Source organism: Gymnogyps californianus, chromosome 2 (assembly GCF_018139145.2).
Source record: "Gymnogyps californianus isolate 813 chromosome 2, ASM1813914v2, whole genome shotgun sequence".
NCBI lineage: Eukaryota > Metazoa > Chordata > Aves > Accipitriformes > Cathartidae > Gymnogyps > Gymnogyps californianus.
This window is the reverse complement of record NC_059472.1, coordinates 27121086-27139419: the sequence shown is the minus strand read 5'-3', so window position 1 is coordinate 27139419 and position 18334 is coordinate 27121086. Positions and strand designations below refer to the sequence as shown.

Genomic DNA, 18334 nt, shown 5'->3' with positions numbered 1-18334 from the left:
AGAGTGTCACAATCTCATCATGTACTAATGATCAGTAGCACTTTAGAAAAGGGCTGGTAGCAGGAATTCCTGCCATCTTCTTACTCTGAATCACGCAAAGTTTGCAAAACGCTTTTTGCAAGCACATGATGTTATTATATTTATAACCAAGTCTCAAGACTTAGTTTGTAAAAGCTTCGATACCTACAAACTAAAAATATAAAACAAACAACAGTGATTATAGAATTAGGGAACCGACAGTTCCTGTGAATAGGCAGAAATGGTCCCCGAACCATACACTCAAATGCAGTTCCATGCACTAAGCTATGGAAAGAAGCCCTTAAATGTTAATTCATTTTCCTGACTCTCTTAAAAAGAAAAACTGTAACACACATCTGTGACCTAGCAACAATATGGTTTGAAATACTTTCCAGATCACTGAACTGTGCAATACCTTTAAAAATGGGATGACAAAAGGTCGCAGTGGGAAGTTAGTAGCTTCTTGCAGTTTGGAATGAAATTCTTCAATTGTCAAAGTAGAATTCTGTTGAGAAAAAAAATTCTGTCTTGGTGACAAAATAATGAAAACACTTAGCAAGAGAAACAGTAACCAAAGCACTCTGAAATTGCTTAATAACTCATTCTTGATATTGATAAGAGGATAAAGCATGCCGCATATTAAATTATTACTTTATTAAAATACTCAAAGGAAACCACCAGCATCTCGGACATTCAGCGCCTGTTGCTTAGAGTACAATTTAAGCTCTCAGGTGCTAAGCATGGAAATGCTTTCACATTTCAAACATCAGTTAAAGCTGCTTTTCTCAACATTTTTTTTTTTATTTTCTATTGGAGCCTCTTGTGCTTTTGTTCCCAGTGCAGAAGTGGTAATTAACATGCACACACAAAAAATTCACACTTTTTAAACAACATTGCTTGTTGTTTGAGGAGGAAAACTGCATTTTGCCTCTTGTGCTTATAAAGAGGATTGTTTACTATGTTCTAGGCTATGTAGGAAAGTCATTACTTTGCAGCTGAGGGCATAATCATGAAGACCACGTGCCACACAGGGTTGACCAAGGGAATAACGTGATATGTGGACATTCCCAAGGAAAAGATCTTAATTTGCTCCTCAGAGCTCAGATGAAGGTAGGAATCAACTGTAATTAACAGTGGGCAAGCACTTTTGATCTGAAAATCAAGTGCAGGTAGAGGCTCCCAAAGCTGTCTTTAGTTTCTTTACTAGTTTCCCCTTCCACAGAGAACAATGTGACAAGCAAAACCACATTAAACAGGAATTGTAGATACGGAAGCAAATGGAGAGTACCACTTACTGAAGTTACACTGCCTACATTAAACTTCCTTTTGACACAGACTCAAGTGAAGGGGCACCCACTGCTGTCAGGCAAGGTTTTGTGAAGATACAAGCGGAGGACACCTGAGCCCTAGTACTAAACAGTGCTGGCAGTCGTTACTCCAAATGAAGTCAATGGCAACTGCAGCTCCTCAGAACAGATGTAAATTAGAGCACCACAACAGCATTTTTCCTGGTACATGTAATTATTGCTGAAGGAGGTACATGGGAGACAACAATGTCTGGCGGAGAGGACTTTACTGGGAATAAAAAGAATCCTGGGTCAGATTCACAAGAGTTTGCCTGTAAAATAGCAGCCCAACTTGACAGATGTAGGTAAGAAAAAGCTGAAATTTTCATTCAGCCATATAATCACATAAAGATAACCTTATAAATAAGGTGACTTAAGTAGCAGCAATGCACCGTCAGGTCCCTCATTGTTGGGTTCAATGAATACTGAGAAAAGGTTTTCCACTGCATAACCACAGTCCAAACATATATTCAGCTCATCCTTTTAACCAGTATTCTGCCACTATATATGTAGGGCACTCTCCCCAGCCAACTAAACTAGGCAAGACAAACCATATTTTACTACATTATATAATTCAAGGTATGTCTACATTAGGGGTGCTGCCAGTATAGAACGAACACCCTTTCACACCATTATAGCATAATACTATACTGGCAAAAAGAGTGAAGTCTATATCTGGTTGGGAATAGCTGCCACTTGTGGGAAGCTAGTCAAGTTACTCATGTTAGCTCTGGCAGCAAGAGCCAGCACTTCATTCTTGCATGTTTGGTATCCTTAAAGTATGATATATGCAGTGTATGTGACCCACTCTCTTATATAATAAACATATCAAGCGTAAAAGAGGAAAAAGGAGAGAAAAAGATCACAGTTATCATTGGTTTTTTGCTTACCACAAGTCCTAGCACAAGGGTACGCACTCTCTCCCCAATCTCTGGTGAAATGTCATTGCCAAACTGCTGTAAGGTTGTAAGAAATCTCTTCAGTTTGCTGAGTTGCCTAGCTCCGCAAGCTGGCGGTAACTGCTGGTTAGCCAGAGAAGAGGAAGAGGAAGAGGATGGCCCATTGCTAAAGCCATTAGGAGGAGATGGAGCTCCATTTAACGCTGTTGGTGAATGGCTAGTGCCATTGGTTACTGAAAGAAAAAGAGAAGGGAGGATAAAATGGGGGGGGGGGGGGCGCGGGGGGGAGAAAGAAGACAGAGGGGAAAATCCATAAGCTTATGTTTTCTGTGCTTGACCTCAAAATTAATTAAGTTGCACAATCAAAGATCATTAGCCTTTTGACAGAGCGACACTCTGCAGTTTATATTTATTTCCCAGTAGCTGGTACTGAACGGTGTACGGATTGGAAGTAACAGCAGCTGCCTCTCACACAGCCCCGTCAAAATGCTCCTGGACCTGAAAAGCATCATTTGAAGACAAGCCTTTTGTCAGAGGATTTTAAAGAGAGAGGGGAACAGAGAGAAAAAGAGCATGAGTGCATGTATGATTGAAGACAAAAAAAAATTGCACTTTGGGGTAGAAAAAAATGTGCAGACATATTTCACGAAGCCTCAGTTTATCTCTGAATATTTTTACTTGTGTTTTGTACACACAACTGACAGCTGTGTTTATAAAACAGGACTTTCACGTTTTAACCTTACACCACCCAATGAGAAGGTTATTTTTTCCGATACAGATTTCCTAGCTGCTAACATATGGAGCACACAAAGTTGTTTGTGCAGGTACAAATGGTGCCATGCTCACTGTGGCCTGAAGCCTTGCAGCTAGGGCATGAAGCTAGACTTCAGAAGACTTCTCAGAGACCACAAGCAAATCACTCAGCTTTCATGTGCCAATACCATATCTCTAAAAAGGATAAGAAAGCATTTCCCTCCTGTTGCAAGGCTGCTGTGAGAATAACTACCTAAAGTACTAAGTGTTCAAAATTTATGGCAACGAGATTCATGCAGACATACTGAAGACAACAACAGACAGTTTTTGGCAGCAATTTCAGTTTGATTCTTATCCACGCTCCAGAAGAGAGCAGAGAATCAAACTGAGGACATCCTTTTCCAGCCAGGTTACTTGGAACAGCAACAGTCAAACACACTCTGTTGAGGTTGTTTGAGTCTGACTTGCCAAAATGACAGTGAATGGCAAGAAAAAGGATGGCTCCCTAGAAATACAAATGTACCAGTGCACTGGCAGGTGCGGGCATGCAGCACGCAACGGCACCCAGCAGCAGCCGTGCTCAGCTGGCCATTGCCCTGGAGAAATTTGCTGATTTCTTTTTGGGAAGTCACTCAGAACCCATCCCAAAAACCATCAAAAATCAGGAACTTGTCTACAATCAAAAATGCATAGGAGTATTAGTCTAAATTGCTTCCTATTTAAAAGCATAACCACAGCGAGCTAGCAACTTAAAGAACTTTCAATGTTTCTTAATGATCGGCCTCTCTGAAGCCAAACATCCCTTTCTCTTTGTCACTTTCTTCATCAGTCATCTTTACTTTTAGACAGCAAGTCCTTTTTGAGGGTGGACACCTATTACTAGATTTAAATTACTACCACAATACTTTTGAAGGAGCTTTTGCCCTAGTGACTGAGGTCCCCTTCTGGAGGTACCACAGAAAAAGGTATCTGAATGGTTATCTAGTTTCTGCTTGTGTTTTATCCCAGTTTTTGGTTGCCTATTCTAGCTGCGTGGGCTAAGGAGAACAAGAAGTGGAAAAAGGAGAAATAGAAAGAAGCTGGCCTCAGCAAGTTCAGCTCCACGTGCAGCTCCAAGCCATGCTCTGAGTGCTGCAGTAGAGTGAGATATCTGAGTAAACAAATACATCGCAATTGCAAGGAACTTGCATAGCCAAAAGTCATCATACCATGAACTTAGTAAATGAGGATTGGGAAGAATAAAAACATGTCCTGCTCTAGCCTGACACCACCCAAGAACTCAGTCACCGGTCAGGGGCTGCTCTAGGCAGAGGGTCCTGGGGCTATGATCAAGAAAGCACAGAACAGCTGAGTTCATTACCTAGGATAGATATGAGGAGGAGAAAGGCAGGTAAAATTTCTCCCACAACAAAAGAAATATAGAAATACTCCCCAAATGCAGCTTATCTAAAACTTTTTTTTTTTTAATAGCCCACCCCATACTAATGATTTTATCTCTTTCTTTATAACGTCTGAACTTGCCAACTGGCAAAGATCTACGTCATTTCTAAAACAAAACCATGTTATTAATAGAACAGAATTTAGCATTTCAAATTTCAAACTAATACATGTCAAGAGTTTTTAATCGTCTAAACCAAAGAAAACAAGCATACTCTTGACCAGAAAACAAGTACGATCTTCCTGGCCTACAGGCATTCCCGCTGTAGTAATAATAAATGTAACAGACACTCCAACAGAAGTGACTGTTTACTGTACAAGCTGGAACCGCTAAGGCCAAACTCCAAAATCTGACAGGGTAAAAGGCAATTAAAATTAGACTTTTTTAGACTTTTAGTCTTCATATAAACAGCCCCCAAAATCCAGCTATGATTCACACACCTTCCAAAGTGCTGAACCCAATCAAATAAACAAACATCCAGAAATCTTGTGAGTACGCTGAGGATTATAAGCGTGATTAAAGAAGAACACTGTCCTATTCCTGTAATGATTGCCAAAGATTACCCTGAACTGTGCAAAGTGCATCACACTGGAAAGCTTAATCTGTAAGAGCCCCATCCTGCAAAAACCTAGAAACAATTTAACTTTAGACCTGAGCATTCCTAGGATGATTCAGGTGCTGGAGTTAAGCAAAACAGACAAATCTTTGCAGGATCAAGGTCACTGGGTTAAATTTTAGTTTATGCGAATAGCTGGCACAAACCCTCCTCACTGTTTAAGTTCGATGTAAATCGTCAGGACAGGGTTCCCTGGGATAAGTAGTACAAAGGCCTCCAGCTGGCCTTCTGCATAGAGGTGAATTTTAAATAAGGCATTTAACAGACAGAAAGGGACTAAACAGACATAGGCAAGACAAATAGAAGATGCTGCCTTCATTCTGTTTAGGCATATGTATTCTACTGTTCTAAAAATGTTTTATTTAAAATGTGAAATGTAAACACATTCTCATGTTTATACTATTACAAGGCAGTATAAAAGAGACCAAAAAATTTGCAGCTAAATCTTGGTAAGAGAAATGTGGATCATTTCATGGCTGTGAAAAGAATAGTCCAGACAACATGCCAGATTCAAATCTCAGTTACACTGATACGAATGCAGAGTAATTCCATCAAGACTAGTAGAGTTTCTTGTGTGTTTACATCAATAAACTGAGACAGAGATGCAGCCCCAAGTGATTTAGAGAAGTGGTCACAGACTAGAAATCTCTAGATAAAACAATTAAATGCCTTTATTTTTGGTTTTGTATCAACATTAAATAGACATTATATAGCACTTAAATAATTCTTCATTCAATCGTAAGCAGGATAAAGATAAGTATTTTTTTTATGAATTACCCTCACTTCAAAAACATAAACAAACAAAAAAACCAAAGTTTCTATACAAAAGGGAATGGGATCCTTCAAACAACAGAATGGCATAAAAGAGGAGAAGGTTTTCTGTACTTCTCACAGAAGGACTGATCCGAGCATTAAGTACATGGGAAACCAGTGCTCGCTGTTCTTTGACACTATGGCCAAGTTGTCAATGAAATAACAACACAGGTCTGAGCTGAATGTCTTAATACCTTAAAGATGCATTAATCTGTTGTGATCTTTCAAGGCCAGGCTGGATGGGGCTTTGAGCAACCTGATCTAGTGGAAGGTGTCCCTGACCATGGCAGGGGGGTTGGAACTAGGTGATCTTTAAGGTCCCGTCCAACCCAAACCATTCTATGATTCTATGATATGATTCTATGACCATAGTTTTGCTTAATTACTTTATCGCAGTACAACCAAATGCTGCTCCCGCCATGTCATACAGGTTTCCCTTCACATATTTTGGTTTCTTACATACAGAATAGAAAGAATATGGAAGAAAAGGAAGAAAATAAGTCTAATTACACGTTGTGGGCGTGAATGAACTGGTTCTTGGAGCTCCTTGGGTAGTGGGAGGAGGTGGCATGGTTGGAGGCGTCAGCCTGGATTGTGTCTTCACATCCACAGGTGAGTCTGGCATTGTGGAATGCTTCTCAGTGCGATCTGCAACACACCACAGGAACACACCGGTTTATTTCCCCAAGCACACCCCCTCTGACAAAAACTTAAAAGCTAATGCAAGAAGTGAGCCATTTCAGCATCTGCTGCAAAAGATTACACCTGATTATCTACTCCAGTGTGCTCTTCCCAAATTACATCATCTAAACCTTACTTAAGAAGGTGTAACACAGATGGTAAGACCTCATTTGTAGCAGTGCTGCATTATCTTTTGTTTTTATTTCTAGCATGTGCAGATGCTACCTCCCAAGCACTCCTGGAGCTGCAATAATGCCACCTCCCTTGAAGGCTCTCACATTAGGCAGGAGGAAAAAAAAGACAAAGAGACAGGAAGGTAATAAATCCCCTTATGACAGCTCTTCCAGAACTAAAACCTGAAGCTCTTTAGTACAGGTGAGATATTGGGTGGGATATTGGTTGAAGCCAGCTCTCTTCATATCTCTTCTTTGTAACACCTGCTGCCCTCTCCATCGCTTCTCTTTGTAATCATGGAGAGATACTTATGTTAAACACCACGTGGCTCCTGGACCACTTTACTACCCCGCCCCTGGATATTCTTACATTCACCAGAAAAATAAAAACAACATGCCAAAATGGTATGTCAATTGTCACACGTACATACCATTGCTTTTTTAAAAGCATCTAAGTTTGCACCTTCACACATTAAGAACAAGTTTAATGTTCAAAACCTGCAAGACAAGTAGAAACATACCTCCCCAAGAAAACAAAACAAACAAAAGGCAAAACCAGGCAGCAAACCTAACAGTTCTCTTGCAACTAAAGATCTAAAGATGCATGACATTTGATATAGAAGCTACAGAAGTTATCTTCTTTTTCAGCATCTTTTTGGACACCTCTATGTTAAAATTTTTAAAAACCCATCCAAACTCTTATGTTTCATTTATCAAGAATGGGCAAAACACGACAACATTTACCAACTGAAAGCAAAATTAAGGCTTCCTTACTCGTGCCAGGAGTTTAGCAAGCCATCTTGAGTAAAGATGAGTAAGATCAAGTTTAGCTTTTAATGGGCATAAGTTAAATTCTTCCATCCCTTCTGTGGGGGGTCAGGGTTATTTATTTTATACACTGTCCTACACTAGTCTTCTTGAGCTCCGTTAAAAGTATTTTGCAAAGCAAATAAGTGTTGCTGCTGATGGGTAGGCATGTAAGTCTGTGGTTTTAATTCAAGACAATATCAAAGTCCATCACGTACTATAAATTCTGTCACTCCACTTTGCAACGTGTTTTCATCGCTCTTACTAACAGCATGCAAACTTCAACCAAAAAATCATATCTAAAATCTGCCGAGAGATGCTAAGAGAAATTAAATGCAATGCACACATTTAACAAAGGAAGGGTATGCTTAAAAAAGCCTCAAAACACTTGATTATCATAACAATTATCAGAAAGTTAAAAAAAAAACAAAACAAAACAACCAACCCACAAAAATTAACAATGCATAATAGATACCAATCTTTAGCTGAGGAAACTGAGGAAGTATGTCCCAGAGATGCAGTGTGTCAGGTACTGCAATTACAGAAGCCATCTTCACCCTTTGTAGAAGTGCCTACAGACAATGCTTCAGTTCTCAGGGGAAGGGAGTCATTTCATATAGAATTTAGAGACAAGTTTGGGGAAGATGAGCAGTCAAACACCCCCAGAACAGGATGAGTGGAATACAGATACAGTATTATAGGATCTGCAGTGTTGATCTAAGGTTAGTAAACCTCAGCTGTGTAGGGAACAGTATCCAAAATGATTAGCTTAAATATTAAGGCTGCTACACAGACAGGTGAGGTTTGATTTGCAAATCAAGCAACAGTAAATTATTACATGCTAGAAAATAAAAGCAAGTTTTTAAACATATTCTATACAAATTTCCTTTCCATATCACTATACTAAAACAGTTGAAACTATATCTTCAACAAGCCATTCATTTAATATAAAGAACCATGAAAACTCGTCTTGAAATGTTAATTGCTTCCTTAATAGCCGAATTCATCTTGCACTCACCTCAACCAACCTCAGCAACAAGGGAATAAATAGCTTTCAGCTCATGTTGCAACAGAGGGAAAGAGGCACAGCAGTGAGCCCAAGCCCTCCTAAATAAAGGCAAATATTTCTGCCATGCCAAGAAAGGAGAGAGAAAGGGAGGCTTGCCAGAGCTGGTGGGGAGATAACAGTGGGAACTGCTGGTCCATCTGGTTTTCATTCTGCTAACACTCACATTGAACTGTTAAGGAAGGCAGTCCAGGTACACAGATTTGAAGCATGTGGGAGCGCAGACACAGGCACAGAGGAGATGGAGGTGGGTGGAAGGAGGAGTGAGAGAAATCGAACTCCTCTAACAGTCTGCTGCTCGCAGCGAGCAGGCACAGCCTGTATCCTCCAATTCAGCTGTTGATAACTAAAAGCGATCCCGAGCCTGTAACCAACTGCACGGCTCCTGCTCCCCTCCTTTGCTGCATTTCAAAGTTCAGGTCTGATCAGAAACGCGCTCAGATTGGAGGGGGGAGGCTTTCCCAAAAAGCTGGCAATGTTTTGTTACTTAAATTGAACACAGTAGTGGGAAATAGTGTGTTGGTTTTGCCCTCCAATTTCAGATTGCCATTCTACTGCGATCCAACTGCTTTTTACTCCCTCGAACAGTGTCTGCCACCTGGTTTGCAGATTGCTGAAATTATCCACAGACCCCTGTACTTCTCATATAAATCTAATGACATTAGGCTTGATTTTCCTTATTACCTTTCTTTGGACCTCTTAGGGGTAAAAAAAAAACCCTCTACAGGCCACTTACCTTTGCTTAACCTCTCTCTCCCCCTTGCAAAGCCCTAAACCCCACTCTGCTACTGTATGATCGCAGGCAGACAGATTTATCTCTGGTTTTCCATAAGTTCCCCAGCCCTGCCTTCTGTAAGGAGATATAAGGCTCCTTTCAAGCACACCTCAAAACACTTCTAACCAGGGTACAAGATTATCTTGTCAGAGCAGAGTCTCTCGGGGGGGGAAGCTTTTGAAGAAGTACAATGCAAAATGCAAAGCTCTTCCACATGCTTGGAAGACACCACCACCACCCCGCCCAGGAGAACAGCCTTTACATCCCGCTTTTCCAGCCCCTTTAATAGGAAAACTCCTGCAGGAGCTATTCTGCTCTTACTGCTATTATTTACCTGTTCCTTGCCTCTACAGCTGGTTCCCTAACCTCTGGGGGAGCTATGGGGCTGGGAGCACCTGCCTACAGCGGCTCTGCACCCACCGCTGTCCCACCACCCACAACCCCAGAGAATCTCAGCAGCTCTGGTTTTAAGAGGTAGATCTCTTAGGGGACAGGGTGGTTATGGAGCACAAAGCAGAGCCACCGCTGATAAAAGCGTTACCAGTTCTTGTGATCTGAACTCCTAAAGCTTGTAGTGTCTTGATACTTAGCCTAGAACTCCAGCTTCTACAAATCATTAATTATTTTTTTTAATTTAAAAAAAACCCTCCAAACCCAACAACCAACACTTTTTACCCTAATTGTTGAAAAATAGCCTGACGATATCAAAGCTAAAGGCAAAATGGTATTTAAATCGTATTCACGAGCCATGTTTCCCCTAAATGATGTTATTCCATGGGGGCATTGGGTATACATACTTTTATGTATAGACATTTTTCATACAAACTCTCAGTGGATATTCTGCTGTCTGTACATTCAGAGGCGATGAGGGTTTGGGAGGGGAAGAAAGAATCCCTTAAGAGGAAAAACTGTATTTTTCACATGTGAAAACCTGCCTGTGTAAGATTTCACGTACATTTGCTCCCGTTTTATAATACAGGAGCATATACATTGAACTTTGCTTGAAATTTGGAAGAACTTTAAGGAAAACCATGTCTTAAAATTGCTTCATTTCTTGAATTCAAAAAACATTTTTATGGTTTTGTATCAACTAAACTCCCCGTTTGCAAAGCTAGTTCTGATTTTTTTTTTCCTGTTGGACTCTGACATTTCAAACAATAATCCTGAATTAGCAGGGACACACCAGAAAGTTTCATACAGGCAGTATCCCACAGCATCACACATTTCAGAGCGCAGGCTGTGTATACAGAGAGAGTAACTTCTTTCAGGTGCAAACACTTCTTCCACCAAATCCCTCTAAACAGTGACAGACTTGTACTCCTTAGCCCAGTTCGGATCAAATGGGACTGAAACCAGAGGTCCTCCAAACTGGAAGGAAAAGGAGACATCTGCAATTCATTCTGCAGCGTTCGCTGCAATCAATTCAGGATGGAGATAGATGGTGAAATAATGGTCTAGTCCTAATCCATACACACAACCCTCTGGTGCAGTGACAGACTTAGAATAAATTCAGAAAATATGTTTCAAGTATGCAGAGATCTATTGCATTTGCTTTAGATTATATTTTTTATTTAAAAAATAAAACAAACAACATTTTGAAATGTACATTCTTGAATGTCTTTTACAGCATAGAGTGAAGAACTGTGATTTTACCACAGAAATATTTTGCTCCGTTTTAAATTAAAGAATGTTGTAAAACCAACTTTAAATTATGATATTTCTTCTGTGGATTTCTTGGTTCATGAAACTATACTGTTCTTGTCATTCGTTCAGTTTTTATGGTAGGGGTTATTTTTATCACTATATTTAGCTGTTAGGTGAACGCTGATATTTACTGTAAGCACAGCCAGCTTCTGAAGACAAACAGGGAAAAGACAAAGTAAAACATGCAGGAGCAGGGGCAAAGAGAGACGTGCATGTATTCAAACTGATTCACTTTACTTCCTGTACCCTAAAAGACTTAGTCCATTTTTAAAACAAGGCGGTCTTTCATATATGGCAACATTTCAGCTCATGTGGCACCCTTCCAAGTCTAACGCATCAAGGAAAGCTGATGTATGGAACAAAATATGGAATATATAAATACTTTACTGATACCATTTCAATAGCCAATTCAATGTCAAGCATTTCTAGGAGTGGTGTGTTTTCAATTTCCTTTTTTAAATGAAAAAAAGTATGGTATAATACGCTGTGGCATTTATTTTACTTTTAGTTAGTGCAAACAGTTCCAGATGTATATTCAGGCATGAAAGATTCTTAAAAGACACTCTATATTGATTGTACAGTACTTACTACTTCTGTGCCAACATGTTAAAAATAAAAATAAAAACTGCCAAATTAAAAGAGCCCATTGTCTTGTTTCCTTTAAACTCACAGAAAGAACAAACCCCGCATATGACACATGGGATTAGAATGCGCATCCACCACCCAAATTATACGAATTGAGACCTAAATCTGTGGGATTTAATACTGATGATGGTTACCTAGATGGCGTTGGACTAATTTTGATTCTTTTGAGAGGGACAGCATGGAATTTGCAAGCAGGTAACTACAGGTTGTGAGTCAGAGTAGTGACGAACTGGGAGACAGAAACCCACAAGTTTACCTAAGAGGACAAATTACATAGCTCTTTCATCCATAATGCTACCACGCTACAGTCAGTAAAGCACCTTCCCTCCTTCAGATTTGGCCAAGCCAGGCAGCACCGTTACAAGGCAGTGTTTGTGGAGACCCACAACTCCTGACTCTCAGACCTGCCACTATGCAGAGCAGGACAATATTACAAGGTACCTGCCTTGACTGAAAAGGACTCGTTCGAGAATGCACAGTATAAGCCTGATATATATGGTAAAGCCTATCCTCCCCGTGCACCGCACACCTGGGGAAACCTGGAAGTCCTATGATGCAGCCATGAAACACGACATTTGGACGACACCGCTGCAGACCCTCTCCCAGCCAAGCATGCCTGGGACTTGTTTGAGACCGGTCTAGTCTTCATTCCATTTGTCTCTTGGCCCTTTTGACTTTTTCTTAATGAATAAACAAGGACCTAAACACAATGGATGTTTTTGTGCTATAAACAACTGATCTCAAACAGGCATAATATAGACATAACTTTCTGTCAGCACCAGATGCAGTCACGTTATTGGCCTAGAAAGAAAACATCACCCAGTTCCCAGTTCCCCAGTAGAGAACTTTTACTCCCTAGGTGATCTGCAGAAGGGCAGTATCAGAAAGCAGCTCAGACACTCAGACTGCATCTTTTGTCACAAAACATTACCCCTGCAAGCTTTATCCACCAGGAATGAGAATGCGTGTGGGGCGAGTGACGGACATGCACAGCAAAGTTTTCAAGACGACATAAAGTTTCACTGCCCCTTTACACACTGGGTATGAAGCTCACATACTGAAGACGACCCTTTTGCAAGAGCAATATCACAACTTTGCTGCAGTCTTATCTTGGTTCTCCTCTGCTCAGATAGTTGAACATTTCATATCACCGGCTATTCTTCAGAATAAATGAAAGCACACTCAGTTTACCCCTTTCTTCTCATTTAATATGCAGGAGCTAGAAGAAATTCTGCATCCTGGGAGTTCACTGAAGTTATCTCAGGCCAAGTTATCAGAGCTTTCTTCAGATGTGCTAAAAAAAGCCTTGAGAATAATGCAATCTCCACTCTGTCTCCCAAAAGCTGAAAGGGATTTTTGTGCTACTGTTTCCCAGTTTTGGTAGGAAGAGCTTGTGGATGATGTAAAGTAGGTGAATGACGGACAATGCTTTGCGTCATGTTCTTCATCCCTAATGGTACCTTGACTGGTCCTACTGTCATGACAACAAACCAAAAACGCAGAAGCACTCTCTTTCATTTCAGTTCTCTAGGGTGAGAGGTTCTGACTGGCAAAAAAATGTGTCCCACGCTCATGGCTTAGCAGCTGAAGGCCAGATTGTTACACATATTATAAAATAAGCAATGCATGAGTTCAATCTCAGAGTTGAGACAAAAATGTTACGGCTTGGCTTTGCTTGGACATATTATTTTCTCCTGAAACAAATAAACTTGTCTTAACCAGGTAATTTCGTTTAAAAAGAGGGGAAAAAATTAGAAAAATAATCTTTTGCCTCTCATTTAACAATCTGACATGTTTTGACAGTTTCAAAACTATCATAAATTCACTTTCAGTTATTTAATAATTAAAAATTGATTCCTGTCAGAATTGCACCTTTTTTTAAACGCCTCTCTTCTCCTTCCCCCTTCCTGGCTTTGCAAATTTTACCATGTAAAATCACTTGAACATACAAAGGAATGCAGGGAAGAAGAACACATTCTAAATCTAGATCTACTACCACCATAACAGTTTATGAAATACTTCAGCAAGAACAGACAAGCAAAACAAGGGCCAAATTGTGGCAGCTGCCCTAAAGTTTCCATAAGCCCGCAGAAAATAAAGCCTACAAGTTCCTTTGTCATGACTGAATATATGCCAGTTGGCCTGTAACGAAGGCAAAGACAATGCGGATTTATTCTAAATATCCCACCAAGCATCACGAAAATGCCTCTATGTACGCATAACTAATGCAGTTAATAAGCAAATAGTCCCACAATCATGATTGAAATACTATTTTCCTGATTACATTGTCTCCTGGATCTTTTCTACTTCATTTTGTTGACAAGCTACCAAACTAAGAACTGTATGTTTTGAGTGGTTGTCTTTCACTTCACAGGAACTATTACTGCTGTTCCAAAACCAGCTCACTGAACATCGAGGCCTGCATGAAGTGAAGAAGAGGTGCCCACCGCCTCCAGCATGAAGAACTGAAGAACAATCAGAGCAACCGCTGGCTAAACCCACTCCTTGGCCTTCCCTACAAGCTACAGAGATGACAACTCCTCCACATTAGCAATCGCTCCCTTCACTTCTCCTATACTTACAAAGGAAACCACCAGGGTGTTTTCAGAGGTGGCTTCCCAAAGGATCCCCCACCAGTAATTCAGTTCCTTTTTGTACCATCTTCTCTGGAAGACCTACCCTTGTCAGGATTGCATGTTATTTGACAAACTACAGATCAAGTTAGACTGATATCCAAGAAAATCCAATGCCATCAGCATCGAATTGGTTTTGTTTGTATGCTCTTATGTACTCAACCAAACATAGCACGCGTCCTTCCCACCGGAAGTAAAACATTTTCTCTCCCAATGCCAATTAAAATTTCCAAACTTGCTCTCCAGAAGCATATTTATGTTTTTAATCCAAAGTTCATATGGTCCTACATTAACAGTAAATAGTTTGTTACACACAGCTGAAAGCCTGAAGCAAAATAAATATGAACTCCTTTATTTTTAATGCGCTTACACAAAGTGTAAAGCATAGCTGTACCCATTTTAGAAAAGTCCTAAGAGAGTACTGATACTAGTATTCCATTAGATTTAACTAGAACTGAAGTCTCTAATACAGACTAGATAAAATAATCTAAAAAAACTTATTTAGATTCAGGGCAATTTTAGGTATTAAATTACTCTGCCAGCAAAAAAGTTTATTATGGCAGTACTTTTAAAAGGTATCGTTTATATTTACAAAACATACCAGAAGTCCTTTAGGCTCAAAAAGAACCAAACATGGCTGTAGGAGGTGATATTTTCCATGCTTATACATCTGAAAAGATTATATAGGGACTACTGAGAAGGTAACGGATATACATCTGTTTGTTTTTAAACTGTGGAATTTGTCACAGACAAGTCAAGATCCTCTAAGGTGCAGAGTGGTGTTGGCCAGTCTGGGACAGACTGCTCCTCACCTCGTGGATCAAGCTCCCAAATCCCCGCTCTATCAGACTGCGCCATTTTACCCATCCAAGAGCCCAATTCCTCCCAGTGGTATTTCAAACGATGAGAAGTTTGTTCTGTTAGGCCAGATGTGCGGGCCTGGGGAGCAAGACCTCACCCGTAAGACAGAAAGCACGGACAGCCACTCTCTGCAGCAAGCACCAGTCCAGTCCGAGGGAGGCTGCTCATTTCTGCCATCTAACGCAGGTAGCTAAATTAGCAGACTAGACTCCCCATATAATCAGTGAAAAGAAGAGTTAGAGCCTCTAATTTATTAATTCCTAAGGCTGCTAAGTCAGATGGTACAAATATTCCCATATAGATCTAGGTCCTTTGCCTCGTGAGAACCAGAGGCATTCAGACTGCTCTAGCAGCGTGGCTGGTGTACATGAGAATTGGTGATCCTCAGTCGCCAGGCATACTAACTCCTTGGTTTCTATTCAGCCAGCCAAGACAGGTATTAATCCACCAATGAAAAATATGTAATGAGACATATTTCCCCCAGAAACCCTCACTCAGGTGCTGCCACTGTCACCTACTACCACTACCAGCGACAGAAAAGTGAAACTACAGGCTTTTCCCCTACCTCGGTATTATGCGCTGACAATCTTCAACTAGTGCAATTTATTACCCTAATCAGTACTTCGGCACTTGTGGAAATACACACTTTGGAAGACTATCATTTCACATCATCAGATGATGCCATTAAAGACATCTTGTATTTACATGACTGACTGTCTAGACGGAGTGTGAGAAAATACTCATTATTAGTTACAAGTCAGCTCCTCCTCGATGCTGCATGTCATACCAACTGTCTTTTATTTTGGGCACTGGATCACACCTGAAAGCAGCAGTGGGGAGGTGGGAGGGGGGAAAGAGAGTGTCAGAAACTTCACGCGAAATTAAGACCCTCCATCTCAAATACTTTCTCAGATGAGGTAATACTACTTATTGACAAATAAGCTCACAAGCAAAACAAATGTTATCATTAGCAAAAACAAAAGCGTATTTCAAATCAGTTGTCTGGCCTAATGTATCACATGCATACTTAAATGTTAATATGAAATAATATAAGCATGTCAAGGAAGAGGGAAAGGAAGAAACTTGTGTATGTCATGTAAAACCAGACTAACAAATGTAAAACCAGATTAAACCCCCTTCTGAAGCCAGTGAATTCACACAAACTCACATTGGCACAGAAATCAGGTGATCTAACCCAGGAAGAGAGGTGCTGCGTTAGCCTTGCAGACCCCAGCCCCAGAAACACTCAGGAATATGTGCTTAACAATAGATACTGAAAAGAGCTGTAGGTAAACTAAGGAGACCACTCACAGGGCATACAATTACACACAACGTTTCTAGACCTTAAAGCATCACAGCAGTCTTAGTCTTGCACAATAAAACTTAAAATTTTCCTTCGTTTTGAATTTTAAATATCAGACCACAACAACAACAACAAAATCACACAGCTGAAGCCTGAATTGAAAAAAAAACATCAATTATTACAGAATCCACAGAAAATACAAGCAAAATATTAAAAGAATTTCAGGTATCATAGCATTGCCGTGCTTGACAGTTGTACAAAACATGCTTCATTTCATGCCCAGCAGATTCAAATTAAATGTATTCCTTTTTTTCCCCAACAAACACATAAAAAAAGGTTTTTATATTTACAGAACCTCATTTTCATCAAGCCAGCTAAACCACTACTCCAACACAGCAATCTAATATTAACCTTTGTGGATCATTGCAGCTTCCATGGCTTACTTCCATATATGTCTGCATGTGCGTGTATGTGCACGCGCGCTTATACACACATTTAATCAAGTTTTACTTACTTGATTTTGTATATAAAAATACTTACTGTGATTTGTTGTTGGTTTTTTTACATTCTGCTTTAGAAAATTGCAAGAAAGAAATAGTCTTCAATCACACTGTAGGGAGTGTTAAATGGAGGGGAAACTGCAGGGTGAGAAGTCAGACACCAGAGAGAAACCACTCAATGCTACAAGTGCAAGAGAAATATTGACAAAGTAAAGAAGTCTGATGCATTTGAACTCTGAATGTTCAACGTGGATGCACTTAACCCTTGGTAATATGGTAAGTTTTCTTGTATGTGAAAAGAATCTCATGAAAAGCAGATTTAACTCTCTCCGTGCTATGGAAACACCCTACATTTGGCTTTGGGTCTACTTGGATATATACCTTTTGCTTCACTGAGAAGTGGATTAACCAGAAGAGGAGCCATTTTTATGAGAAAGGGAAGAATATTCAACAGGAGGAAAGAAACTCTGCGGCGGGGCAGGGGGTGGTTGAGCGGGCAGCGGGGCAGGCTCTTCCCATGGGGTGGCAACAGCCCCAGGACGCACCTTCAGCGTTCGCTGGCGGCGCTGGAGCCTGGGACGGAAGGGTAGATGGCCAGAAACACGGCCTGGCTGGGAGCACGCCGTGGCAAACAGTGGCGGGAAACTGTCACCGGTGACTGCTGACCACCAGAGGGAGCCGACATTGTGCAGCTGCACAGGGGGAAACTCCCTCACCCTGCGGAAAATTCCAAATAAACGGCAAGGGACTCAGAAAGTCAAAGGGAGATGCTTTAAGAAAAGTTCTTCCCAGTATCAAAAGCTAACCTCAGCCGTGCGATACAGGAAGGAAAGCTTATGATACTGTGTATGCATACATCAGTACGTGCTATCCCATTTCCACAGTACCAAACATAATATTAAGTATTTCTCTCTAAATTTTGGCTATAAACATTTCTTCCTCAAAAGAATAAATAAAGAGGCAGTACTGGCTGCAACAGAAGACCATTTTCAGTGCCTCCTATTGTCACCTGTCTACCCCAGCCAAACAAGTCAGATGTCTGTCCCCCCCACCATCCTGTTTTGGAGATAGCTTTCTATATGAAATACTGAAAAAGTGAAATTGCAGCAGGCAGCACATCAGACAGCGGCATGCCTACAATCACACACTATATCCAGTCATAGGAACCCAGACTGTGCTCACACAACTATAGCCATGCGATGATACATGAATTTGAAAATACCCCACCAAAATTTAACAACATTTCTTTTTTGCACCAAAACACAGAGATCCAAACAAAACCTGGTATTTTCTTCACATCTAT

The 18334-nt window shown here is 40.5% G+C and overlaps 1 protein-coding gene across 1 annotated transcript in view; it reads right to left on the bottom strand.

The window, feature by feature from the left end:
• The window catches only part of RUNX1T1 (RUNX1 partner transcriptional co-repressor 1), a 94783-nt gene that overhangs the window by 45439 nt on the left and 31010 nt on the right, over positions 1 to 18334 (bottom strand). Inside the window, exons 2-4 of the mRNA XM_050891693.1 lie at positions 6394 to 6531; positions 2255 to 2496; positions 434 to 523 (exon numbers count right to left, since the gene is read on the bottom strand). Of these exons, the coding sequence (XP_050747650.1) occupies positions 434 to 523; positions 2255 to 2496; positions 6394 to 6531 (470 nt within the window). The remainder of the gene's footprint in view (positions 1 to 433; positions 524 to 2254; positions 2497 to 6393; positions 6532 to 18334) is intronic.